General features: G+C 44.1%; 1 protein-coding gene across 4 annotated transcripts in view; it reads left to right on the forward strand.

The window, feature by feature from the left end:
• Positions 1 to 13,737: 13,737 nt before the first annotated feature.
• Positions 13,738 to 27,300, forward strand: part of PDXDC1 (pyridoxal dependent decarboxylase domain containing 1) — a 31,124-nt gene continuing 17,561 nt past the window's right edge. For 3 of the 4 annotated variants that reach the window (XM_086472801.1, XM_086472802.1, XM_086472803.1), the window contains exons 1-6: positions 13,738 to 13,773; positions 21,176 to 21,249; positions 21,795 to 21,860; positions 23,008 to 23,091; positions 23,981 to 24,127; positions 26,398 to 26,587. In XM_086472801.1, coding sequence (XP_086328927.1) covers positions 13,753 to 13,773; positions 21,176 to 21,249; positions 21,795 to 21,860; positions 23,008 to 23,091; positions 23,981 to 24,127; positions 26,398 to 26,587 — 582 coding nt within the window. In that variant the 5' untranslated portion in view covers positions 13,738 to 13,752. Of the gene's footprint in view, positions 13,774 to 21,175; positions 21,250 to 21,794; positions 21,861 to 23,007; positions 23,092 to 23,959; positions 24,128 to 26,397; positions 26,588 to 27,300 lie in introns of all 4 variants that reach the window. The other variant, XM_086472800.1, reaches the window with a different exon arrangement.

A 27,300-nucleotide genomic window follows, 5' to 3' on the forward strand; every position in this document is an offset into this window, starting at 1 on the left:
AAATAATTTTTTTATAACTAAAGAAAATTCAGTGACAATTTAGCTACTGCTTTCCATTTTGATGGCTTTTGAGGGTATCTAAGAACTTTCAAGTGGCCATAAAATGTCTCTAAAGGAATCCCTGTGGCTTCAGTGAAACAGAGCCAGGACCTTGAGCACTAAAGAATCAGCCTGAAGGACTACAGCCAAACTCCTCCTTGCTGAGCCCACGGGAGAAGTGGGAGCTGAGAGATACCCTACCTGAAGTGAGGTCCCAAGTTGAGCTCCGGAGCAAATGGTTTGTCGGTGACAATCGTGGTGCCGATGCCAACAGCCCGGACAGGGATGACGTAGGTACGGCTGTTCTTGATGTACAGGTTCACCTTGTCCTTGAACTTCTCAGTGTCGTCCAAATTTTCTATGACAGCCACAGACACCTCGGCCTCGGGGGAGATCACTCCTTTACTGGGCTCAATCTGCCAGCACGAGCATTTGCCAGACTGTAAGGCAGGGCAAACACTAACTTAGGATGGAAACCAGGGAGCAGGGTGGGGTGCATGAAAAGGAAAGACTAAAGACGAGGGTAGAAACCATAAAGGCTTAATTTCCCTAAATCTAAGCTACAGTGTCTGGAAACAGCAGCTATACAGGAACTTATACAACCTCTATTTTACCCTCCTTTAACAGACTCACTTCACTAACCCAGTTTTGCTCAACCCAAGGGATGCTCATCCTCAAAGAAAGTTATTCCCCCTCCAGCCTTTCTTTTGGAGTGTGTGCCAAGACAAGCTGCTTACTCTCTCCTGGCTTCCCGACAACAGTGGCTGGGTTTGGAAAATTCATCTGTAAGTGTTTATAGCAGTACAATAAAGCAATAAGCACAAAGAAAACTGCAAGACATGTTCTGTGGACATAGTCCCGGCTTCCCAAGCACTCTCTTCCTCTGGTTTCTCTTGGACTTCCCTCTACAAATGAGGCAATAAGTGTGCTGGACCCCCAGCCATCTAAACCCACAGTCACAGGGAGCAAGCTTGCTTGCAGAAGAGAAGCTGCATGCAATGCTCCCTGTCCAGCATGAAATGCACTGGGATGTAGAAGTACGCCTTCAAAGTGTCCATCACTGTGTTGGTGGTACCTGCACCTCACAGTTCAGTGCTGGGTTTGGGATGACAGGCAACGCTCACCCAAAACTTTGCAGTATTGTAAGGGAAGGGTTTTTTTGTTGTTGTTTTTTTTTTTTAATAGAAAAGGAGGCCTGACACAAGCCAAGCGAGGCTAGATCCAGGTGAAGTCTGCTCGAGTTTCCATCTGTCAGGCTGGCAGCACTGAGCTTTAACAGGACACCAGCCAGCCTGGGGGAGAGAAGCATCAGAAAACCAAGCAGCACTCCAAAGTCATGGGAAGCATTTTAAATAACCCCCTGTCCTGGTTTGGGCTAAATCAGAACTAATTCTGGTTTAGTGCTTTAACTTTTCAGTTAAGTCTCCTCTAACTAACGGCATTTTATGAAACAGCAGCCTGTTTTTCCAGACAGTGACTGCTCCTAGCAGTGATAAGGCCTGATGTTTATAGTTTGTACCAAGGAGTGGTATGCAGAGAGGCCCTTGCTTATACTTGTTCTTACGGCGACCAAGGTCACTGCTAAATCTTGTGCTCCATGTTGGGGTGCCAGGAGTGAAAAGGGTCGCACCTACAGGGAGGAGCGAACCAGACAGGTGACCCAAACCTGACCAACAGAGTATTCCATCCCATATACGTCATATTCAGTATAAAGCTGAGAGATCATTAGGGTCTCGCTCTCTTCGTCTCTTCCTCTCTTCTTCAATGGCCGACATCTGAGGAGGACTCTGTCTGTTCTTCTGTCGTCGATCCCGATCCGTGCATCCCTGAATCCAGTGCCTGAGTCCAGCTCCTGTATCCCATCCCTGTCTGCTGCCCAGTCCAGCCTGGGACTGCCCCAGTGCCAGCCCTGTGGTGTGGTGGTGACGTATTGTCATCAGGGTGGGGGCAGTTGGGTTCGGTATTGGTTTTGTATATATTTGTACATATTGTATATATTTCATTTTTTTCCTTATTCTTATTATTATCTTTTCTTTTATTGTTATTGTTCCATTAAAGCTGTTTCAGTTTTCTTTTCCAAACCATAAAGTCTCTCTCTCTTGTTCTCTTTCCTTTTCCCTTTTGGGAGGGGAGAGGGGTTAGTAGAGAGCGTCTGTCATTCGTTAGTGGCCGGCCCAGCCTCAAACCTTGACACCCTCTCAGAACGACCTCTGCTAACAAGGGTAAGACGAGCTGGAGGCCAGGGAAGCAACAACCTGGTGAGCACTCAGGGTCCCCGCAGTGTGTGTAGGTGCCTGAGCTACGGCGTCTCCTTAGGCTGGCTGTGCAGCAGGTGGACAGCAGGTCAGGGCTGCACGCCTGCATCCCAGGATGGAGCACACCAAAGGCATCAAAACGATTCCAGAGCTGCAAAAGAAAGTCTTAGATAAGAATGGGACGGAGGAAGGTAGTTGGCACAGGGTGAACACTCACTGACCACATAGGATCCCACCAACCCTCTTCTGCTGTCGCTGCATCCCACCCGTAGCTGATCGCCAGGCCTCGGAGGCAGCCACTGTGCTGCCATCGGCCCAGGGCCACCCAGCCAACACATTCATAGTGAGCTGGTGGGTGTTAGGTTTTCACTGACATCAATGTACAACTCTTCCTCTGATTCATGCTGACACAGGGTAGCTCGCTTGAAAAGCAGACCTGACAGCTCTGCTCCAGAGGTGAATCTGCAAGTCTGCTCTCTGACAAAGTTCATTTATCAAAGCTTGGCAACAAGACGGGCAGTAAATTGTACCCAAGAAAGTATTAGTGAGGAATAATGACAGGCTGTCTTGATGGAGCCAGACTTTGAGTTTCCCAGGGTGACCCAGCACAGACCCAGCAGGCCCTGCCAGGCCAACAGCCCGCTCCGGAGGAGCACGATTTGCACCGTGTTCTCATTCTTTCAGGTAGCATTTGGTGTGGGTCCAAAGGGCAGCACAGGGCATCGCTGAACAGGAGACCTGCCAGGACCAAATGGCTCTGCCAGGCTAGATTAACTCGGGTTTCTAGGTCAGCTTCTACCTACACCCATCCAGGCTGTGTCCCAGAGACAAGAAGTCTCTCAGAGTCACACTAAAAAAATTCCTCCACTTTGAAGACCAAGATCTAACTTCTGATAACATCCCTGCTACTTGCTTTTCCTTGAATGCTCTGGAAAATGATGCAATAGCTGTATGCACTGGATAGACACAGACAGTGGCTACTTTTGCCCCTGTAGGGGCTTGCGCTATTGGACATCAGAGTCCCTGAGTCCTAGGCAAGCGTTGGGATCATCACTCAATCAAGAAGTTCAATGCTGAGATCAGTAGCTTCTCCCAGGCCAGATTTCCAGTGTGAAGAAGAGCTGCCAACATTTGGTTATAACCAGCGTGCATCTGAGAGATGGCTGGATGGCTGCCCTGAGGGACGACTGAGGAGCCACCACACTCAGTTCTCCAGAAGCTACTCCAGCCCAGTTAATTAAAGGGATCTGGTCGTTCTGGCCTTGCGCAAGTGAACGAGGAAGCAGAACACAATATTAAAAATGTAGCTGTGCTTTACCAAGGCACAACTCTAGCAAGACAGCATTCACACCTCGTCAGGCTGACCCATCGCTCCTCGCAGAGGTTGCACACGAAGGGGAAATAAAGCCCACTCCTACCTCAGTTGTGCACAGAGCCTTGTCCCAGGTGCCCTTGCAGTCCCAAGGTGGGGGACTCCGTGTTCCTCATTTCAAAGCTACTCTATCTGCACAAGCTGCCAGTGGCAGAAAACAGCCCAAAAGCACCCCAAGCCTGGGAGAAGGTGGAGATCAGAGCCTGAGGCTGACTAGATGCTCCCACCAACAACCAGCCTCCTCCTGGCACCTCAGCACCAGCATCTCCTCAGCAAAAGCACGGGGACCACTTTGGTTTAGCCTCTGCCCCAGAGCATCATCAAGGGGATGTTCTCCTGAAATCAAGAGACATGGCCTCTAAAGCCAGCAGAAAAGATAAAAATTGAAGCGTGGCACTCGCTGCCACTGACAGTGGAGCCTAATTTGTCACGCTTGGTTCAGCTAATAGACTGCCGAGTGAGGTAAGGAGGCTGGTCTCCATTTGTGTACCCTGCCCATAGCTCACCCCTCCAGATCCCATCTGCTCTCCCTATTGGGCTGGGGAGACCAGTGCCACCACTCTGCACATCGGGGTTCTCCAGCCAGGACACAGCTTGGCCAGCTGCTCCCAAGCACAACGGTTAATAACCAAACTCCTCCTGCTTTTCCTTTGGGAAAAGCACTTTCTGAGTCACTCTTGCTTGCAGGAGCATAATTGACTTGAGGACTTCTACCCTTCTTCAATTCGGCTGGCCAGTGGGTGCAGCACAATACGACAAGTTTAGTTTCCCTAGACAAGCAGAATAACAATTTCTTCGATTACTGAAATACAGCAATATTGAAAGGGCATGAACTCATATAAGATACCAGACATAAGGAACAAACTCTTCCCCATGGCCAGGTTTCAGGGACCTTTTCCAAGGTCTCCTCCAAAACTCTGCTCCCCTTTTTAAGGGCCATATGCCCTGGACTTAAGCTTGTGTGACACTGGGAGGGACACAGCCTTCCACCTTCTTCAGGTTTTGGTACAACTGATCGCCAGTACAAGACTGCACGCTCCTGGCCATGACCCCCGTTCCTGACTGATGCCATGTGTTTCCAGGCATGGTCAGCTACGATGAACGGTTCCCTCCAGCTCTGGCAAGACCAAACTGGGTAGAAATCAGCAAATGGTTATTGCTGTATTAGCAAAACGTGGCCTTTCAAACCCAAACCAATAGTTTAAGTCTAAAGGTGAGCTTTTGGAGCACCATAAGGCTCTGGTAAGACAGCTCTGGAAAGAGTTAAGCCTATGTATCTTACCTTCAAAAATTCTGCTCACCTTGGAAGAGACCACATATTCAGAGCCAGCACTGCCCATACCCTGGAAAGTTAATTTAACACTCATTTCTAAATAGCATTGCAGATATCATTTGAAGGGCACAGCCCTGTCTGCCTGTGTTTCGCTATGAGCAAACACTGAAGGGCTGGCTAATTATTCAGATGCTTATGGTGGGAAAAAAAGGCAATTTACAGTAGATTTAAAACCCACTCTCTTGCCAATTCCAGTCTGCTTTGACTTCAGTGAGAGCAGCTGGAGAGAGCTACGAACAATGCTGACACACTCTTCAAAGCCTTCTCTCCCCACAGCCTGCACCATTTGCTCAGATAACAACAAAATCACCCATCAACCAGAAGAAGAAATAGAATCACTAAAGCAGCATCCCTTCATTGGCACTGTTTTTAAGTTTATCTCCATGTTTTGCTGTCTCTTCATATGGTTGTTTCTTTAATAATGGGAATGTCAACAAAAGCTTGAGATAATAAGCAATGAAATTAGTAAATGAAATAAATCTTGCACTGATGAGGAGAGAAGCAAGAATAGGAATGGGAACTGCGTGTTCTCCCCTTGCTTACACTGTGTTTGGCCAAGAGGCTTTATACACTGCCTGGAAATCAGCTTTTCTCCAGTGAACCCCACTGAGAAGATAAACAATTGCAGCTTTTTTTTTTTTTTTTTAAATAAACAAAACTTGGTCTTTTCTGCAATGTCAGCTCCAGTTGAATCTGATGGCAGCTCTCCCCTGGGAAGGTGGAAGGGGATCTGCTCACCAGGCACTCTCCTGAAGATGACCACATCTGGCTGTACAACTGCTGCTGGAAACCAGGCAGCAGCAAGCTCCATTGGGAGCACAGGGCTCTGGATTAGGGAGGTCAGGGATCAGGTCAAAGGAGACAGGATCCCAAATTAGCACTGTCATGAGAAGACGAAGTCCCAAGAAATGTTTTCTCTCTCCTCCCTTATTACAAGGCACCGGGAAACCACCATTTGCCTCCCTGTGGCAGCACATACCAGACCCAGCAGGGTGGTTATGCAGGCAGAAGAAAGCTGCCACTGATTAACAAAAATTATACCCCAGGCCTGTCTTTTCTTTCCTGATCCCACAGGCATGATATGCAGCTGCCTTCCGTGATGCCGAGAGATGTCACTCTTAGTAGCCAAATAAAAGATCCCCGAGAAGACAGAGTGACAAAGAACAAGTAGGGAACGATCAAAGAATAATGCTTTTTCCTCTCTACCTTGCTGCAGGGAGGGCAAACACTTCCATTAATCCATACAACTCTTTCACACTTGTCAATATGGCAAAAATCAGACACTTGAGGAAACAGTAAAAGAAGATGACAGCAGTGGCAAGGAGGAGAAACAGCCACCTTTTCCAGCAGGTCACACCAGCCCTCAGCTAAGCTGCAACAGCTCCTTCATGTTGACCTATTCCTCCAGAATTTTCTACCCAAGAAAAAAACAAATCCTCCCCTTGCTGGATCCAGGGGATTCTCTAACAGGGCTGCCTGGCAGCTGGGAAAGCAACCTGACAAGAAAAAGCACATCAGACACAGGATTCAGAGGATGACACAGGATGACACACTGGTCCCAAGGGTTGCAGGCCCACAGACACCCTGGCAAGCAGCGATAAGCCAACAGAGGCCTCAGGTATGAAGTCCATACGCTCCTCTTCAAACCCAAAAAGCCCCACCTCAGTGCACAGCTTTGGAGGTTCCTTACTTATTTCCTTCTGGTGGCAGAGATGCTCAGTGCTGTTCCCTGCAACTCATCCAATAGAGAGGAGAGGGGGATGGGAAAGTCTGTGCACGAAGGGTACTCCAGGTAATTCCATAAGTCACTATCCCAAACAGAAGTTATTCACAAAAACCATCTCTGCTTGCTCAGATAATGCTCCTTTCTCCCATAAAGCAAGAAGAAAGCTTGACTTGACAGGAGCAGCAATTTGCACATGACAGTTAAGGATATCACCGAGGTGGCAGCGTGGCCATCTGCATTACAGCATTTTCCTTTGGACAAGACACCAGCCTTTTACTCGCCCTGTTGCTGCCCCTTCATTTAATCTCATTCAGTTTGTTGAACTGCCAGTCAGTGTGCTGTCACATTGCTCATCCAACGCTGCTGTGAAAATTTCAGTCAATAGCTCTTTCTTTCACGTGGGGACCGTGATCTCTAAGCCTGACTGCAAACAGTCATGGTTTTGAGATGAGCCATCAAATGGGAGATGGGGAAACCACAGCTCACTGTCCTGCAGCGATCTCCAAGCAGGAAATCAAAGCAGCAGCAGCTTTGGCACCTTAGAGAACACAAGACTTGGGTTCAGAGGCACAAGTGAATGAATGATGCCCAAGTCACCCACCAGCAAGGCTAAGGGGCAGCCGGAGTCAGTTCTGCTCTCGGATGTTCGTGTGCAAGTCACCCTGACACCCCACTGATTCTCAATTTATTATAATTATTCTAAAATTATTCAGTCCCCTCTTCTTTCCATCAATAAACTGCCAGGCAGCCTAAAGCAGCAGCAGGTGGGCCAAACTTCAACTGAGGCAGCAAAACAGCACCAAAGCAGGCAGCTGCTGAAGGCAGGGGAGCCGCTGGAGCACACCTTGCCTGCCACAGTGCTGCTCCCGCCCGGCAGGCTCAGCATCACTGTGTTGAGGAGTGTGAAGAGCCTTCGTTGAAACGGCTGATCGAGCAGGTTCTTGGGACCTGCCTGCTTGAACATCTCCATGATAGCAGCAGCTGTCCTGAGAAGCTGAGATGCTCACCATGGGGTAACTCAACCCTGGGGAGTCAGCAGGGGTGATTATGGAGCAGCAGAGCCCATCTTACTGCAGGGAAAGAAACCATCCCCAAACCACTCATATTATTGTTCTGCTCATTGATTAGGCACAATATTGGCAGAGCTTGCAGTGAAGCACGATAGGATTTATATCTCAATCCCATACACTAGGGCCCTGAGGCAATGAAGAGGCACATCTACCCCTGCCAGCCCCCCTGGGTACACTGCAAGCTGCCCAGGGGAGGGAGGGAAGGCATCACCCCGGGACAGCAGTACCTCAACAGCTCTGCATGCCAGTGCCTGGTACAAGCGTGCAAACCCCAGCGTTTATACACCAGCACCACCCATTCGAGGTGGCCTGCTCTCTGCAGAGACAGAAAGTGGATTTTCATTGTGGAGTCAAGGAAAGCTGCCCTGGGGATCCCTGACTTCGAGGTTACATTTATCCCCCAAACAGCTGGAAAAGCAGCAAGAGGGAAATTCAGCCCCTTCCTCCTTGGCCTGTACTCTTACACGCTGCCTGATGCTTTATCCACAGACACAACCAAGCCTGCCATGCCAGGGCTGGGTTTACCAGCTCCAGAAGTCCAACCCACTTAGCATGGAGAACAAATCTCTTCCGAACCCTGTTTTAAAGCCCCTCACAGCAGGGAGCACATCCCACCCAGCCTCAGCACACGAGCCCTGCCTGGCTGCAGCAGCCTTGCTCTCCCTGCTGGGGGAGCAACCCAATCTCTTTCTGCTAGGCAGCTTGGCACACGAGGCAGCCTCCATGAATTAAACAGCCTTTTTCTGCAGCCTGTCTCCAGAGAGGCTCTGCCACACTACGGAGTCCACAGGCTGAAAATACACAACCCTTAAAAGTGTATTTTTGTGCAACAACCCAGCTGGTTTGACTCCCAGTATGTGTGAAACTCACCTCACCATAAGCAGTTTGAGGACAGACCTCACACCCTAGTTTCTACCATTAATAGCAGTTCGACACAAAGTGAATGCAGATCTAAGAGCAAAATAGTAGGGAAAACCATGCCCTCTTAGGAGCAAAGGGGCACAGGGTTCTCTTGATCTCAGAGCTCCAAAACCCACGACACTCACAGCTAAATACCTGCCACAAAATAAAGGGAGAACTTGTAAAAATGACCCAGACTCATTTCTGCTCAAAAATCTATGCAAACTCTCTGTTTAACTGAAGGGTGTCCCAGCTAAAACTGCCCCCAGAGCCAGGCTCCTCTTGCCGCATCGTGATGAAATATCTTGCCTTCTCTCTCAGACAGCAATATGGAAATGTTGCAGATAAAAATCAAGTCACAGGCTGCTACAGACCAGTCATTTTCATTGGAAAATAGCCCCACAGGTACTCACCATCTTTGTCCAGAATGATGCAGGGATGACAGTCAGATTGGAGAGACAGAGAGTTCAAGAAGCATCTTGTAGAACTTGGATACTGCCAAAATTTATCTTATTTGGATGCATGTAGACAACTGATCCTTCTCCAATGCTCACTAAATGGATATTCTGCTCCAAGAAGCAAGTACGAAAGATCAAAAAAAAACAACAGGAAAAGTTTAAAAAGACTAGACAGCTCTAAGGGTACTCCTAGGCTGGGGATAATGACATCTGTTTCGAGTTTTCAGTGTTGTAAGACTGAAACAGAAGGCCTGGAGCAACTGTGGAATCTGGAGTGATCCCATCTGAAAGTCACAAGTTCCTGTTACCAGAGGATAAAGAAACTCTGTTCCCCATGCTTCTTCACACCTCTTCCACACCATTAGCTCTCTTTCCTCTACCCTGTGCCTGCTCCCACTCCCTTCACTGCTATTGGAGGAGGAATGCGGATCCTTTTGCTAACCCACCTTTAAAAGCAATGAGAATTTATCCAGTCTCGACAGATTGCACTAGTCCTAAACACCCCAACTCTTAAACAGGATCTGAATGCATAAAACGCCTAACATTGACAAGATGTTGTATGATTCACTGGAGGGCATAGAGTACGATTTACTGGAGGGCATGGAATTATGATTTAACCACAAAAGAAACCAGCCTCCGTGATGTAAAATCTTTAATGAAATTACATTGACAGTTGTCAGAATCACTAGTCCAACTCAGCCAGAAGAAGCAGCATCCAGAAATGTTCATCCCTTGCCGGGATGCTACTGCGTGCAAGTAAGAGCCACAAATCACGTACCAAAGGCGGTACCTCAAAAAATAAGAAGCTGAAGCCATGCATGATGATGGACTTTTCATCTGTCCAGGAGAAGGGAGGCATGGAGTGCTGCAGTCTGGATGATGTTGCCCAAAGCTCCCAGGAAGGAAAAGTTGGAGGGGAGAGCTGTGGCTCACCAGCCAGCTTTGCTTCCAGGTGACAGCGGATGCTCAGGCTAGCTGGCTTCAATGAGAATGTGTACTGATATGATTTCCTCACCAAGGAAAGGGCTTTTAAAAAAAACAACCCCTTCATAGAATCATAGAATCATTTTGGTTGGAAAAGACCTTTAAGATCATCAGGTCCAAGCATTATCCCAACACTGCCAAGCCCACCACTAAACCATGTCCCTAAGCACCACATCTATACATCTTTTGAACACCTCCAGGGATAGTGACTTATCTACAGTTTTCTTAAAAGGGACAAGAAAAACCCTGTTCAGCAGCACTACAGGCAACAGGACACACAGGGAAAGGCGTTAACAGGCGATGGCAACTTTGCCACACATACCCACACAGCCCCAGCAGCAGTGCTGGCTTTGTTGGTGGGTATATAATGTCATATTTGATCATTTAGGAATGAAGAGCATCTGTCCCGGGCAGACAGCCGTGGTTGGAGTGACTGCTTATTCCAACAGTGGCCAGCTGCCAAATCCCCTGCCCGGAGCACAGCAGCCAGCCTCGCCACCAGTAACCCCAGGGCTGGGTTTGACCAGCTCCTTAATGCAGAAGACTGCATACACCGAATTGAAGCTGGCACGCAGTCACCTGCAAACAAAAACCAGCCAACAGACCCATGGAGCGACCCTCCACAACCTGGATGAAAGATCTGTACCACATCTCCCCTAACTGTGTGAAGGCTTAGTGTCAATACCAAGCAGCATAACCGAAGACAAGAAGAGCAAGCTCATATTTTGCTTTATTGGAATAGATTGCAGTGACTCCTGAGGTCAGATTTGCATCATATGAGCCACACCAGTAGGATTTGCCACCAGTGCGGGCTGTCTAACAAGACAGCTACCTGATCTGCTGGTCCAGAAAGCTTTGGGTGAGTCAGCTAGGGAACCACTGATACCGGACTCAAACTCCCAGGCAGACCTATAGAAAAGGCCAAGAATCTCACCTGCCAGCCAGAAGCTCAGGTCTGTGCTGTCGATACACCCAGCAAGGTTTCTACCAGCATGCGCTGGGTGCTGGCAGCAACCAGCATAAATGCTGCACCTTAAAGATCAACTTAATGGAGACAGACACACTCTCTCAGTCTCACACTAGTAATTTCTTTAGGGACAGCTAGGATTCTTCAGCTGAAATGCTCACATCCTGTGGGTGAAAGATTGACACATTCATCTCCAAATAAAAAAGATTAAGGTAAGGCAAAGTTTGAAACTATAAATTGTTAATCCAGGGGTAAGAAACTAGCAAGGTCTTATCCAAACCACTTTTTTTCTTAATAAACCTCTCGATAACAATTGAGGGCTGGAGGCGGACATGATGCCAAACCTTAGGAAGAACCCTGTAGCAGCCTGGAAGATCACTGTCGTTCACAAGTATCACCATCTGCTGGTAAGGGAATTTTAGTAACCACCATTCAAACGTCACGATGGGGTTGAGGAATCCAGCAGCAGAGGAAACACGCATCTAGGCAAAGAGATGACCAAAAGGGAATTAGACACACTGAAAGAATGTAGAATGTTTACTCCCCAAATAGCATGAAATGGAGCCTAACACATTTGTCACTGTCAAATAGACCTTTAATACCCCTACAGTGATAGATCACCTTTGACTTCTTTTTACTCAACAACCTCTTGTAAAGGAGGGGCAAACTCAGACTCAGCATCACAGAGGCTGCCAAGTGCCCAGGCAGAGCACGGTGCCCTGTCTCAGAGCTGTCCGACCAGCTTTGCCCCTCCTCTGCCCTAGGAGGCTTGCAAGGACAGTCCCAGCAAGGCATGAGCTCTGGAGGAGGCTTCCCACCGAGGACCAGGGCTCGCCAAGACTCAGGGAACACAAGACTCCAGTAAAAATGACTCCCTGTTGCCCTGCCTGAAAGCTCAGCCATTTTACCCAGCGATGGAGGGCACAGGCCACCACCTGCCTTACGCAGCGGGTGATCACCCTCTCCCAGTTCCTACAGCTACTTTGAGCCTTCACCCCCACGGGTCCGTGCACTGTCTGTGCCCATTTGCTCTTGTTTTACAAAATTGCAGCCCAGGTGCTGACTGGATGACTCTGCCTGGGAGAGGGAACAGCACCAGGGAACTGCATCCCTCTTGCAATTAAATTGACACCCACTGCAGCCCAACGGGGCACCTGCGAGTGGAGGGGTGCGGAGGCACGGCGGGCCCTGTTAGGCTGCAGCAAGAACAACTTTTGGCTTAAGTCTGAGAACATTAATGCTCAAAAGAAACAGAGGAAGCAGAGAAACTTCGCCCTCTGCTATTGAGCCAATTTAAGGAGAAAGCCAGAAGTGACGTACGTTTATCCAAGAGACTCGTGTACACAGCTTTGGACACGTGGAGCCATTGCCACGAAGTGGGTCTGCAGTCCATGTTTGAGGTTACAGCTGGGGAGGTTGTGTCCTGCAGGGCAGCCAGGAGTTTCCCCTCGGTCCTGGAGATGGGCTCAGGCTTGACACAGGGAACCATCTCCAGGCAGGAGGTGGTAGTTCGCTCTGTGTCCTACCAGTAACTGGGATTAATGCATTTGAAACTACCATGAAATCGTGCAGGAATGACTACCGATAGGCACAGATGGCTTGTAGATTGAAATGCAGTTTAGTAACAAGGTAGAGGGAGCTGCCCAGTGCTTGGGAGACACACCGTGTCAGGACCCGTGAGCTGTCCTCACCAGCTTGCCATCCAAAACATACACATGGCCGTGCGAAAAACAGGACAGCAATGACATGTGCAAGTTGTGCTATCAAGTAATACAAATGGCGCTAAAAGGAAGAGGGATATGTACCCCAAAATAACTCCAGCCTGGAAGAACAGAAATAAGGCTCCAGAGAACAGGGTTTGGCTCTCCAGGGACTGCCTGTCCGACAGGCACCCGCAGGAGGGACGTGCAGCGCTCCGGCGGGGGCAGGGCGGCCTATTGCCCGGGACGGCAGTCGCTCGGGGCTGCCCCTGCGCCCGGACAACGCCCGTTCGCGCGGGCTGTGCAGCGTCCCCCTGCGGGACCCGTACGTGGAGGAAGGGTTTTCGTGCCACCCGAACAAGCCCCTGCAGGCCGAGTGGCGACAGCGGGGTGACAGCCGAAAGGTCTGTGAAGGCTGGAGCCATGCAGAACCCTCCCGGGGTACCGGACTGCCACGACCCGTGCCGCGGGGGCTCGAACCGGCGGCACCGCGCTAGCGCCCCCCCGCAGCTCCCGCCACCCTGCTCCGCTCCCCGGCGGGAGTCGCCCTCTGCCCGGGCCGCGCTCACTGCGCATGCGCCAGTACCTGTCACCTCCCCGGTCGTTCTCCGGGACTGTTCCACCAGCTAGAGCGGGGGGGGGGGGGGGGGGGGGGGGCGGTGTGCAGAGGAAAGGGAGTGGGCCGCTTTCTCCCCGGCCCCCGTTGTCACGGCGCGCGGCCCCCCTGCACCTTCCGCACCGCCGCTGCCCCGGATCCTCCCCGCCCGCCTGCCGCCGTGGTCTCGGCCACGGCCGGGCGGCCGGCTGCGGGCCTGCCGCCGTTCCCTAGGTGAGCGCGTGCCCGCCCCTCCCGCCGCGGCCTCGTCAGCGTTGCCAGCGTGGAGCCGGCCGGGGCTGAGGCGGAAGTGCCCGGCGGGGAGGCGGCGCGCCGTGGGGGCCCCGCCGGCTATGGACGACTCTCTGGAGAAGGTCTGCGGGGCGTACCGGTGCCAGGCGGGCGGGGGCTGGGGCACCTGCGAGCGGAGGGGTGCGGAGGCGTGGCGGGCCCTGGCGGTCGCGTCGCTCACGGGACGGTGGGGCCGCGGGGAGGGAGCCGGGGTCAGCGGCGGGCTGGGGCTCGGCGCGGCGCTTCCCCAGCGCCTCGGCTGCGCCGGTGCCGCGGCCCCGCCGGGGCTCCCGGCCCGCCTCTGCTGAGGGGGGCTGCGCCACACGGGCCTGAGTCAACTTTGTCTCACGAAGCCTTGAGTCGCCCGTGAAGCCCACGGGCGTGCCCCACTCCCCGCCACCGCGGTCGGCGTTCGTCGCCTGTGCAACGGCGTCGGTGTCTGTGTCCCGGATGTGTAAAAAGTCGGAGTAACTGTCAGGAAATGCGTGGGGGGTTTGCTGGTTTCTTAAAAAGAGGTTGGAGTTTATTTCCTGGGAATATTACCTTCGGCAGGGTAGTAGAGAAAATACTATTTGACTTTTCTTTTTATGTTTTATACTGGAGGTGTTTGCTCCGTGTTTGCTCTCTTCTGTCCAGTGTACTGTACAAAGCAAATATTGATTCTATAATACCATGACTGAGAACTTATTTTGCCTTTGTCACTGTGAGTCAGTCAGAATCTGATCATCTGGGACCTGCCACTTCTGCTGGCTTTCATGGCACCTGCTGTGCTTCAGAAGACCTGCCCTAGAAGTGAGAATGCCTGCTCATACATAGCTTATCACCATTACTGTATGTCTTCGAGGACAGTATACATTTGAAACCATTTATACTTTATGTGCTTAGGAGAGTTAACAGATCCTTCCCCTTTGCATCACTTACTTTGTGCAGCATGTTCAGTTTTATGTAATCTTTGGGATTGTCTAGAGAAGTTTGAGTGGGATGTGCTGTAGTACAATTAGTCGTAAGGAAATTCAGGAAGTATCTTTCTCCTGTGGTTAATGAGTTGGTAGCAAAATCGTTTGATATGTTACAATCCGCATGAAGAACACAGTGTTAAAGAGTATTTGGTAGTCTTTAGAAGCTTACATTCTTTACTAGTGCTGACAGAAGTTACAGTGACTGCTGCTTGTTCTGAAAAGTTTTAATTACTTAAGTAAAACTTAATTGAATATTCTAGTTTGGAATATGGTTTTTATCAACTGGACTCAAGCAGAATATTGGTACAATATGCAGTTGTTTAAAGCAAGCGCATTAGTACAGGGCAAGTGTGTGTTTGTCCCGTAGTACTGACAAGAGTCCTTATAAACTTTGTTTGACTAGGTCATAATAAGAAGCAATAAAAACACTGTGTAAGAATTAAATACCTAAATTTCTTAACAGAGTAGAAGTCCGTGTTTTGGTTGTTTGTATTCTTGATGTAAGGAATAGTTTCTAATGGTGAGGGCCCTGGAAAAACTTACATGTCTAATTTTTCAGTGTATGTAAATAGATGTGTATAAGGTTATTGTTGGTTTACTTCCTCTCTTGTTTATCATGGCTTTTTTCCCCATGTAAGATAAAAGCTGTAGTCCTCTGTGTAATAAAATGTCACAATAAAATTACTGTCTTCTAGCCATGTAGCAGTTACTGCCTTCCTGAAATAGTCTTTGGTTAAGATTGTTGTGAATCTGCACAACCTGCACTTTATCTAGTCTTGACCGTGATATATAAGAAGTCTTCTCTCTAAATAAATTTGCGGTTTCTCCAAGTTGGGATATGTTTATCCTCAGAGAATGCGTGTCCACTTATCTTGTGTTTATTTAAGCATTATCATAACACATCTGAGACTGTCTTTTACTTGAACCACGTATTCTCTCCTCCTTATGGATTTATGTATGTAGCTTATTGGCATGTCAGTGATAAGTACTTTTTAACTGGTATTAAAATTTGTCAAAGTTTTGTATTTTTCGTGACGAATAAGGCATTTCCGTAGAATCATCTAATTAGCTGTAACGCATGATGACATTGAATGACTAGAGTCATTAGGTTCTTGCAAATGCAAAAGTATCTTTTTTTAGCAGATGAGAAACTTCCCGAGAATTGAAAACATTGCACAATAGGATTGCAAGGAAAGCTGTTGTAGAATCTGACACATATGTGTGCACACCAACAATCTCATAGTTTGACTTTGCACATTATGCAGATTATCTTTGTTTTATCAGACTTTGGGGCTTTTTTTATGTATTACTATTGTGTGTCATAAGTGGTATAATAAACTAAGGTAATAAATATGATAGAATAATAAAAACATAATAGAATAAATTAATATAATAAATATAAATAATATAATATATAAATAGAATAGAATAAATGTTCTCTGAAATCCAGAAATCTTTTTTGTGATGAACTTCAAATTTAAGTTCTTCTGGAAGTCTGTGTTAAATTTCAGGAGTTTGGCTAACAGATCTATGATTATTCCCCCCCCCCCCGCCCCATTTATATTTTGATAGAAGTGACCAATCTTCTGAAAGATTTTAACATTTTAAGTTTCAACTTAGATGACTTCGTTGACGGTAACATAGGGCAAATTCTTTCCCTGTAACTTCTTGCTCTCTCTACAGCAATGCTTTCACTGAACATGAAAAAACTGTTTCAGTTTCGTGCTCAGCTTGTGACTTTTGTCTTTTGTTGCTGTGTTAATTACCACAACATCCTGGTAACGTTACAGAAAACTCCTGATGGCAGACCTGCGTGCAAATCCTGCTGCATGTCAGGGAAGCAATAAACGTTGAAAGAGCAAACACCTGTAAGAGGAAGCCTGGTGGTGATACAGTGCCATTTTCATTCAAGCCTAACAGTCACGAAGTGGCTGCTTTTTTATTTGTTATCAAAAATGTTTCTTAGCCTGGAGAATACAATATTCTTTTGGCTGAAGAATACCAATACTGTTTGAGATTAGTTTATTGTTGAGAACAGGTTTTGGTTTTTGATGGTAAAACTTTCTTCTAGGCAAATGTAATAATGTAATGGGAAAATGAGGCGTATTTCTCATGAAATACATAAAGAGCTACACCTGTGAGTTTCTTTGCACACACAACAGTTTATGTAGGCTGTTTAAAAGCCTTCCCTCTCTTACATTAGGAGTACAGCCTACGGAAATGCAAAATCAAGATTGTAAAACATTGGTATATGAAGAGAAATTCTCCTTTTTGAATTTGTAATTAATGTTCAGTCTTAGCACAACCGAAGAATGGCCCATTGTGCTTCCCCAGTTGCCAAGTGACCCCAAGGTGTGAGATAGTGCCTATAACAGTTTACAGTTCAAAGCCTTAAAAAATAGTGACAAATTAATTACAAAATAAGGAAGTAACCACAAATCAAACCTTTTGCAAGTTAGCCTTAGTGGATTGGATTAACATGTTTTGAAAGCAAGGGATGATAGGAGTCAAAGTAAGGTAGTGAATGGCAGGGTGTTTGAAGAGCCTAAGGAGGCAGGAGGTGTCAGGATGCTGAATGGACACCTTGAAGGGTGAAGCCATGGCAGGTGGCTCCTTACAGCTTGAAAGGACATTGCATGTCTCGTAACTCACCTGGTCAAAGGGTCACCTAACTGTGATCAGAGTTGGATCCTGTGATACCAGGGCAGGGACTGAGTGCAGAAACTAAGGCTAATGTAGTATTTCATGTGGGTGTTTTAACCCCTTTAAAAAGTGTTTTGATCTGTGGTTCAGGAGGTTCAGTCTTTTTAAAAACAGTTCAAGAACATGAAAAAAGTATTCTGTTTGTTACTGCCTGGTTTTTATACCCACTTGATCTAATTTACAGACAAAACTAAAGCCACATACTACTTTATTATTGCATGTTACTAAGGTGTGTTCAGAAACCTTTCTTAACCAAATGGTTCGTTGCTGCAACTTTGCCACACCTTTTTTTCTGGCTTTTTAAAATAAGCAGAGAGTCTGCTTCCCACCTCCATGCCCTTACTAACGTGAGCAGAGGAGGAAGCACATATAAAATTCAGTATGCAGCAGTAAGAAGGGTTTTTTTGCTTCCCATAATTTAAAGGAGAAAATAAGTTGCTACATATCCACTTAGCAATTGGAAAAAAAACGGAAGAGATTCATTTTCTGATTAGACTCCCATCAGAATTCAAAGACTTTCTGGATTTCATAGCATTTTATGGAACTTAGTGTAACTTCTTAGGACTTCTAAAACTGTATTTTATGTATTTATTCTGCCAGCTTTTTGGCAGAAGAGTTTTATGCACGTTACTAGTAAGTGAGACGGGGTGAGTCACAAGGTAAGCATGTGCAGGTTTTAAGATCTGATGTAATTCCAGCAGGTGAATTTTGTGTTAGTAACAAGGAAAAGCAGCTCAGAGCCCTTTTTGTAATGGCTCTATGCCTTGTGACCTCATCTATGACAAATCTGTCTGACTATTTGCATGTGATGCTGAGGAAGGTTCAAACAAATAACTGCCTTCCAGCCATTGACCATGGCTTATGGCAACCGGAATTAAAGTATGTGAGATAGTCACAGTCAGTAAATTACGTCTACTCAATTACTCCCTTAAAGGCTCCCAGGAGGAAAACTAATTATTTTTTTTTTTTTAAAGTAAGATTTCTTTTCAGCATTTCTTTGATGTGGTGTAACTCTGGAAAACACTGAAAATATATGGAAATACTGCCAGTGATCGTATTTAGATTTTTCTTCTAGCTCTATATAGTATTCTGAATATCAATGCTTGCAGTGTGTGTATTTGTTTAAATCTCTGTGATGAGATCTTGAACTTTTTGTGTTCGTACTGCTTTTTCAGTGAGCGCTTGACTAAGTTGTGGCCCTCATAGCCCATCGATGCTGTAGAACCCAGAAACAAGCCACTTATTGCTAGGTGCTGGGAGTTCTTGTGGGAAAATACTACTGAATACTTGTGCTGTTCTTTTGTTCTTCCCCCAAACGTTTGTTACTGGCCACTTCTAAAGCAACAGAATACAGACAGCTATCAATCTTGGTTTGATCCAGTGTGACCATGCCTGGCTACTGGTTCATTCAGCCACCTACCACTTGCTATAATATGAGTTAAATTTCTAAATATTTTGTTAAAAATAGTGTTTGAACATATGGTAACTTTCAGGTTTTTTCTTTATCAGTTCTCTGGGTGAAAATAGTGTAAAATCTTCATGTAAATTAATCCCACTACCTTCTGTGATTAAATTTGCTTTTGTGTCTGCATCTGGATAAGCGAACATGTTTGCCTGTATTGCACTCACACAACAGTTGCGTGTGTTTTCCTTCAGCAGTGATGGAAAGTGTGTGCAGGCCTTTAGGCCTCTGGTATTTGTTTATCAAATACTGTAGGAGACAAGCTATTATATTGCTGCAGTGTGGATAGTGTAAGTTTAAATATTAAACTTGTTCTGGATTTATTTTTTTTTTTTTTAACAGCCACCACCCATTCCTCTAGCACCCCCTCAACCTTAGCAGCAGTCTAAAGGCTTTGGTATGTGGCCTGATCTTTTGAAAAAGGGTTGATGTTGAATTTGTGGAGGCTATGCTTACAGCACCATTTAGGAAGCAGAGGAAGGAAGAGGAGACTCTGTAACAGGGTCACCTGAGTATCTGGGGGTTTTTGCTGTCTAATGTGATGGGTCTTACCAGTGGTGTTACCTTCTACCTTCATACTGGGGTATATTTATTTTTCAAATACAGTTTAATACTAGTCACTATAAGTAAATCAAACTCTGCCATATGATACACTTCACATTCTGTGGAATGGCATCTTCTAGATGGCTTCTAATCCTTAAATGGATGAATGTTCCTGTCCAGATCTCTTGCATCAGTGTCACAAGCTTCTGCCAGGCTTCTTGAGTTAAAGTTCATAAAAGAGACTTCTTCAAAGCAAAACTAGTTCTTTGGAAAATACTACTTGCTCGTCTTTGAACTTGTCACTGAGTCAGTGGTTTTTAAAGCTCTTCCATCCTGACAGACTCTTTAATATGTATCTGTTGTTACTTGGATTCAGCAATGAAATCAGGATTTTTGGCCTGTTTTACGTAGCTAGAGGGCTGCAACTTGTGAAGATAAGCTTTTTCTGCATGTCAGTCTTTCTTAAGCTGCCTGATACAGGTCAGTTTTACTCTTTTTGTCTAATTAAAGGGCACCTTTCCAGTAAGTTAGGATTAAAAATTGGTTTAAAGGTATCAGAAATAGGAAAAAAAATAGATTTACAAGGGTATTTGGATTAGGTGTTTTCTCATCTGTTTTGAAAACTACTGTTGTAAAAGTTTGACATGGAAACCTGAATGGGGAAATGGCGGGGAAGGCTGACGTTTTATTTCTGCCTTGCTAGAGGAATCTTAAATGATATCTTCTGGTGTTTCCTAGGTAAGAAATGTTGGCTTTTTTAACCTCTTCTAGGAATTATTACTTGAACACGTTTTAATCCCTTTTAGTTGAACTGGCAATCTAAGGGGAAAAAAACCCTCAAAACTGTCAGATTATTCAAATTTGCATCAAAATGACCCAAAACCTGCCTTGGTCAAATTTTTCAGTGTTTAGCTTCCCAAACAACTTCTTTTCTAGTAGGCAACTTTCTTGTAAGAGTAATGTGGTACTTAGCCACTGATTGCTCTCTCCTTTGGTGGTGGGTTGTTGTTGGGGGGGGGGGGGGGCGGCGGGGGGGGCAGTTTTTCCCTGTTACTATTGTGGCAGAGGGATTAGGGTTTTTAGGGTTTTTTTAAATGAGAGTCTGTACGTCATGAGAGCTGACTGTCAGTGAACTCAGCTGAGAATATGGTAATGGGTTTTTTTAGTGCAGGATCGTGAGTTCTCAGGTGAAGTAAAAGGATAATTTCTAAATTAGATTTGCCACTGAAGGACTTGTGATTGTATTTGGGCTATCAGTCTGTTTTCCATGCTCTGTAGAAAGATGATGGTGTCCCTTAGCAGGTTGGTTTTGTTTTGTTTTGTTTTTAAATTTTGGATAGGACCGCATGTGAGTTTTTACATTTAAGGGAACAGTTGAAGTTTTGTTGCTGGTGTAGAACAGTTATGAAAAAGAGAAAATCATTCAGTTGGGCTAAACCGGCACATACCTAATTTTTTAGCTAAATCATTACAATGAGCACTTGAACGTCTTGCACTTCTCAAGTCCTCCTTGCCTTCTGATGATGTTCAGAAAAAGTTCTGACTTTCCTTGTGGAGAAAAAAATGGACCTATGAATAATAAAATCCACATCAGAATTGAGTTTTCTTTTGGGTTATTTTGGGTTAGTAGTATGTTCTCATTTTGTATGTTTGAGTTCAGGGTACTCAACATACTGTTATTTTTAAATGAGTACACACAGACTAATTAAAAGTATCTGTCTGATGCATGAATTTGTATTGAGAATATTGTGGGGACGGTAGCAAGATAAATGATTTTTGGTCTCTTCTCTTAAAAGTCGTTATCTTTTTCCCTGAAAGATGGTCGACCCTACTCTAGCAGAAATGGGGAAGAATCTAAATGAAGCAATGAAGATGCTAGAAGATAATCAAAGGTACGTGCAAAGGTTAACTACAAAAACAATAGCTGTTTGTGCTAAGGGAAGGATTATTAATGTCACTGTCATTAAGCAAGAAAGAACTCCCTTTCCTGGTAGTTTAAGGTCATATTGTCATTCTGAAGCTTACACCTATAAAAATCACCACTATTTCTCAAATGATGGGATTTTAAAATTAGATGTATATATTTTTATGCATGTTCCGTGATATTCAAAGCAAGTCCAGTGAGTCTGTTCAGAGATGTTAGGGGTTTTTTTCCTCATTGCTGTATAAGTAACTTTTCATTCCTATACATATGAGACTCTTATGTAAGTTTGACATTTTCTGTTAAAGAAATAAAACCCCAAAACTTACAAATTCTTTAATTCACTCTGAGCTAAACTTTTGTGTTGGTCTCATCCAATGTATTTATGAAACTGTTGTCAGTGAAACAGATTGCAGATATGTCAGTATGTATTTCTGCAAGTCAAAAGTCAGCTACATACTTGATGTTATAAAACAGAAACTAAATACATAGTTTATTCTTGTATCTTTAACTTAGAAAAGCAGAGGAGGAAAATGAGAAGAAGTATGCACGGAAGGATATTCCTGGACCACTCCAAGGCAGGTAGGCAACAACAATTTTTAGATAATGCTCTTTACTTTTCAGAATCTGTAAAATACACGTAACAAGTTTGCATTAATACAGAAGTTGCTTGGAAAACAAACATAAACATTTGCCAGGCCAGGCACTATATCAGCTTTTTCCATACTCAGGTAGGGAAAAGAAAAAAGATTACTTGTCCTTGGTGACTGAAATTTTGAATTGTTGGAATATAATGAAGTATTTGGGCCTACAGCTGTGATTGAGACTTAACTATAAATAAACTTGCGCTATAGAGTAAAGATTCATGAAAACATGGAGATAAAAGAAACCAATTGAGACTAAGGTGGAAAACCTTAAAAAACAAACAAACCACCCTACCTTTTCAGCACAGCTGTCTTAAAAAATTATACGGAGCTGTTGTGCTTAAGACAGGTAAGATCGTTGTACCTGAAAACCAAGTTTTAAATTGGTTGTAGCCTCTTTGAAAGACGATCCAGCAGGCGCCCAAGCTAGCACTTCAGAAGGTATTGGAAAATCTATTTAAGTCTTTTGTGTACATAAACGAAACTTGTTTTAGAGCGGAGACACTGAATTAGCTTTTCTAAGAATAAGTAAGTTCTTATACTACTGTATATTGTAGTTGGAACTGTACAGGTTGAAGCGTTGTGCGTCTTTTCCAGTTTTACTATGTTAGAATGCATTATGTCAGAAGTCTAATGCAGCTTTTGCTTACCAGAAATAACATTTGTAGGTAATTGTTTAAGAGATGTGCTGAGTTTGTGAGCTGAAGAGAAGTTTGGATCCTTAGCTATCACCTCACTTTGCTGTGTAGCAATAAGCAATTAAACGTTGTCAAGTCAAACTTTAAGTCCAAATTTTCAGATTTTAGTGGATTTGTCTTTCTATGAGTCTGAATTCATACTTTTTGAAGTGTCCTACAATAATTAAGGGTTTTGAATTAATTGATTCAGCAACCTCATCTTCATGATCTGTTTTCCTGAGAGCAAGGAACCGTTTTTGTGGCTACACTCAGCATTCTGTAAAAATGCAGTGTTGTGTTCATGTCTTACCATGCAGTGTCCCAAATAGCCTCTTCGTTAGATGCTGGTACTTACCCTTTTATTGTTTTTTCGATGTGGCTTTTGTTTTCTGCTCCCCGGTACGCCAGTGGCCAGGATATGGTGAGCATCCTTCAGTTAGTTCAGAACCTAATGCATGGAGAGGAGGAAGAGGAAACTTCACAGGCCTACCGGTAAAGCCAATATGAATTATTGTATGTGAAAGATACCTGATTTTGTTATATTCTGATTATTATAGAACTTACACATTTAGGTGTTTTAAAGTGTAAAGATACTGTGCAACCATGTAACTTTTTAAAGGCAACGTAACATTGTGAGTGAACCAGAATAATGCATTATGCTTGGCTTAAAATTATAATGCTTTCATTACTAATTACTAAATTGAAGTGTACAAGGGAATTGTTTCTGATGTGACAGCTCATCTTGTTTTCTACTTTCTGAAAGTTGTTTTAAGTCTGAAAGTCTTACAAAACTTTGAATACCAGTAATTTTTTTTACCATCTCTCCCTGTAAACTGTAAAGAAAAAAAGAAAAAAAAAATTGTTTTCAATTTTCTGTGAAATGGAAATTATACTAACTGGCAGGAGATTATTAAAAACTAACATTGGAAAAACAGTTTGGAGATTTAAAAAACCTCCAAAAACCCCAACAAACCAAAAAAACCCCAAACAAACTAATGAAAGCTGTGCCTCTAAAGATATTAATAAGTGTCCTGAGTTTCTCTGCACGAGGAGAAAAAGATACGTGTTTAATGCACTTTAAAGGCCCTGTGCAGGTAAGATGCTTAGTTCCAGCTCACGCTAGCTGATTGGCTAAAAAGGAAGCCGAGGTGTTAGGACAGGCAGCTAGGCCAAGTGAAGTGCAAATGCTTTTGTCTGCATTTTAGTACGTAATACACAATGGCAGGAAGGTGATGGTGGTATACTGTACTTCTCTCTGCCAAATATTTAAAATTGCATGTTAACAAATTCTACCACTGTACAGTAAAATCACGCGAACCTATGATTACTGTAATGTTCATGACTTGTGTTTAGTTTGCAGTTTCTCTGTTCTGGCTTTCAGACTTCAAAATGTTGGTGAACAGGGTCACATGGCTCTACTGGGACACAGTTTGGCTGCGTATATATCAGTGCTGGACAGGGAAAGACTGAGAAAACTTACAACAAGGATCCTTTCTGATACTACTCTCTGGCTTTGCAGGCTTTTCAGGTGAGTCCCTGTGAATAACTTCTGTATGACTAGGTAGTGGTAATTGTTGAAAAAATGTGTAACCGGCCTGAGGATGTCAACAAAAGAAACCACTGTGCCACAAACTTACAAATATTCTTTGAAAGGTCTGAAACACATCGCATAATTACAAGAGGGAAAAAAAAAAAAGAAGGAAATTGCTTGTTGAATGTCAGGAACTTGCTAGTAACATGGCTGCCATAAAAATCCTTTTTATAAGGGCTATACGGTGGAGCTAAGGGCCAAAGTACAATTGCAGGCATACAGTTTGTCAAACATTTAACTAAATTCTTGTTTCTTGAGGCATATCTATGTTGCTGCGGCTTAGGGTACTTAATGTTTTAAAAAAAATTTTTCAGTTGACTTCTCCTTTGCTCTTCCTGGATCTAGTTTTTCCCAGGTATGGTAGGTGACATTACTGAAATTTACAGTACAGTGAAATCTTTCATAAATGCCTCTTTCATCACATAGCACAGATATCTTAAACTCTTCCATGAGAGAAGAATGGAAATCAACTGTGTGTGGGTGGGGAGGATTCACTGATTAGAATTTTTTTTTTTTCTTACTGAAGCAAAAAAAAACCCAAAACACTTTCTCACTTTCGAGATACTGTATCTTTCAGAAAATCCTGCCAGTGCTACTGAGCAGAAGATTGATTTATTTTAGAGCAGTGCAAGATGAAGTGATAAAAATGTAACTGAAATTAACCCAAATTTAGTTGTTAGAATTACAAAGGGGTTTTCTTGCACTGATGGGCTTGCCTCTATCAGAATGATTTTATAAATTCAATGATTGTCTGTCTTTGACTTAAAGATGTCATCAATCCTGTGCAATGGTGAAATTTGAGAAGTTGCAGGTAACCCAGCTGTTTTGACAGATGTATGTGTATAGAGAGAGTGTGTCAGTGATGTTTCTAAATGGCATGGCTAACAAAAAGAAATATTTGTTTTGAAACAAATATTCAATAACATTGTGATTTTGTGGTTAATGCTGGGTATCTACTGGACTGTGGTCCCCAAAGTTTTGTGACCAAAAGGCAACAGCATTGAATAAATACTGTACTGTGAACTGCTTCATACTTTTTGACATTTTATGTGGCCATGAGCAACACTAGAGGAATTTCCCTTTGCCAATGTTGGATCTGTTTTGTAAAGGGGAAGTAAATGTCTGCAGGTGGGTCATTCTGGAGTTTAACTCTGAAATACTTGACAGTATTTGTGCATCAGATAGGCTTTGATAACCTGAAATGTTTCAGGGCCTTTATGTAAATTTGTTGATAAATGCCACTCTTAAATTGTGCAAGACCACTGACTTACCTGTTGCACAAAAATGCTAAAAGAAAAATCTAGCTTGCAAGTTGCTTGATAAATTGACATACCTACTACTTCCACTGTTGCTGTTTTCTTTTGTATAGTTAAGACAGCTGAGGGGTTGCCACTCACACCTTGTCTCTTCTTTGGTTACTTTGCTCCTGTTTCTTGACTATAAATGTTAATGTGCTGATCTGAGTGTGATTCTGAGAAGGGTTAAAAAAGGTGAGGGAGGAGCAGACAGCTCCACCCCCACAAAACATGCCTACTAAATCAGATTGAAGGCAAAATAGCCATAAAATCATTAAAATATTCCTGGGGAAAAAAATGCTTCGCTCATGTAACTCACATTTTTAAAACATCTGGGAAACTGTCTTGCAGTGTGCTGACTAGATTGTATTAAATTGTAGTCTTAGTTTCAAGCTCTCTAAAATACAAATGACATGAGGAATTTTGGGTATTACAAAATATCTTGATATGTGATTTTATAATGAAGTTCACAAGTTTGTGCCCATTTACCTTCGTGTGTCTCATTCCAGTTTTACTAACTTAATTTAAAGAATGTCAGGTTGCATTCTCTTTAAAGTTTACAGAATTTACATATATATTAAAATCAGATGAAACCTTTCCTGTGTTTTCTCCCCCACTCTGCTCTTAGTAAGCAAGGCTTTGAACTCTGTAAAGGCAATCCATAGGAACGCAGATGTTTGTTTCTTTCTTACTTTATCGCAGAGTCTAAATGAAAATATATCCTAAGCTTCCCTTATTGTTAATCTCAGCCGGTCCTGTCAGTTTCCTTCTACCTACTTTATCCTGGGAAAATAGAAGGGGTTTATTCTATTTTCTTTGTCCTTTTGTGAGCTCCTTTGCTGACAAGTGTTATTTTAGTCACTAAACTGGCTGTTTGTTTTGTTGGTCATATTTACTGGGGTTTTCTTGCAGGTATGAAAATGGATCAGCGTATTATCATGAAGATGATCGTGAAGGTCTCCTAAAAATCTGTCGACTTGTTATTCATACACGTTATGAAGATTATACGATAGAAGGATTTAACGTGCTGTATACTAAGCAGCCTGTCATATACATTAGTTCTGCAGCTAGAACAGGCTTGGGCCAAGCTCTCTGCAATCAGGTAAAGTGAATCAGTTGGGGTTTTAGCTGCAAGTAGAACCTACCTGGTTTCATATTGCCTACTTGAAATTTAGATTTCAAAAATATATTCAGCCTTTTCCTGCAAGAGATGGGTACTCTTGTAAAGTCTGTTTTACAGCAGCAATACAGTGGGAGGAAGAGAAATTTTCTGAATATTTCCTGTGAAAGGATCCTACGTGCTAACTTTTTTTTTTTTAAAACGAGTGATTGTTTCTAGGTTGCATTGTGCTTTACATAAGCTGTTGGTCATGGTGAGACAGACCTGAACCCAAACATACTGGATTTCCAAACACTGGGTTATTGCAAAATTTGTACCAATTGATACCCCTGTAGTCTTATTTTCAATAAAGATTATCTTTTTTTTTAAAGAAAAACAGTTGAAGGATAAGTAGGCTGCGCTGATCCCATTTCAAAAAGTCTTGCCTGCAAGATTACCCCCCCAACACAGCACTTTAAAGAAACCCACTTTTTCCTAATTATGTTTAAATCCTACTGGTTTTGCCAAGTATTTATTTGAATGAATGTTTGTAGACTTAAATAAGCTAATTGAGGCCGTGTACAGACTTTGCTATTGCATACCTAACATTCACTGCACTGGTGATACTTCTCAAACTTAACATGCACTGAAATGCAGAGTCAAGTTCTTAGGGCCTTTGTTTTTCAAGTCTTTGAAGGCAGGCAGAGGTACTACTA

The sequence above is a fragment of the Leptosomus discolor genome, chromosome 14, assembly GCF_034619465.1.
Source record: "Leptosomus discolor isolate bLepDis1 chromosome 14, bLepDis1.hap2, whole genome shotgun sequence".
NCBI lineage: Eukaryota > Metazoa > Chordata > Aves > Leptosomiformes > Leptosomidae > Leptosomus > Leptosomus discolor.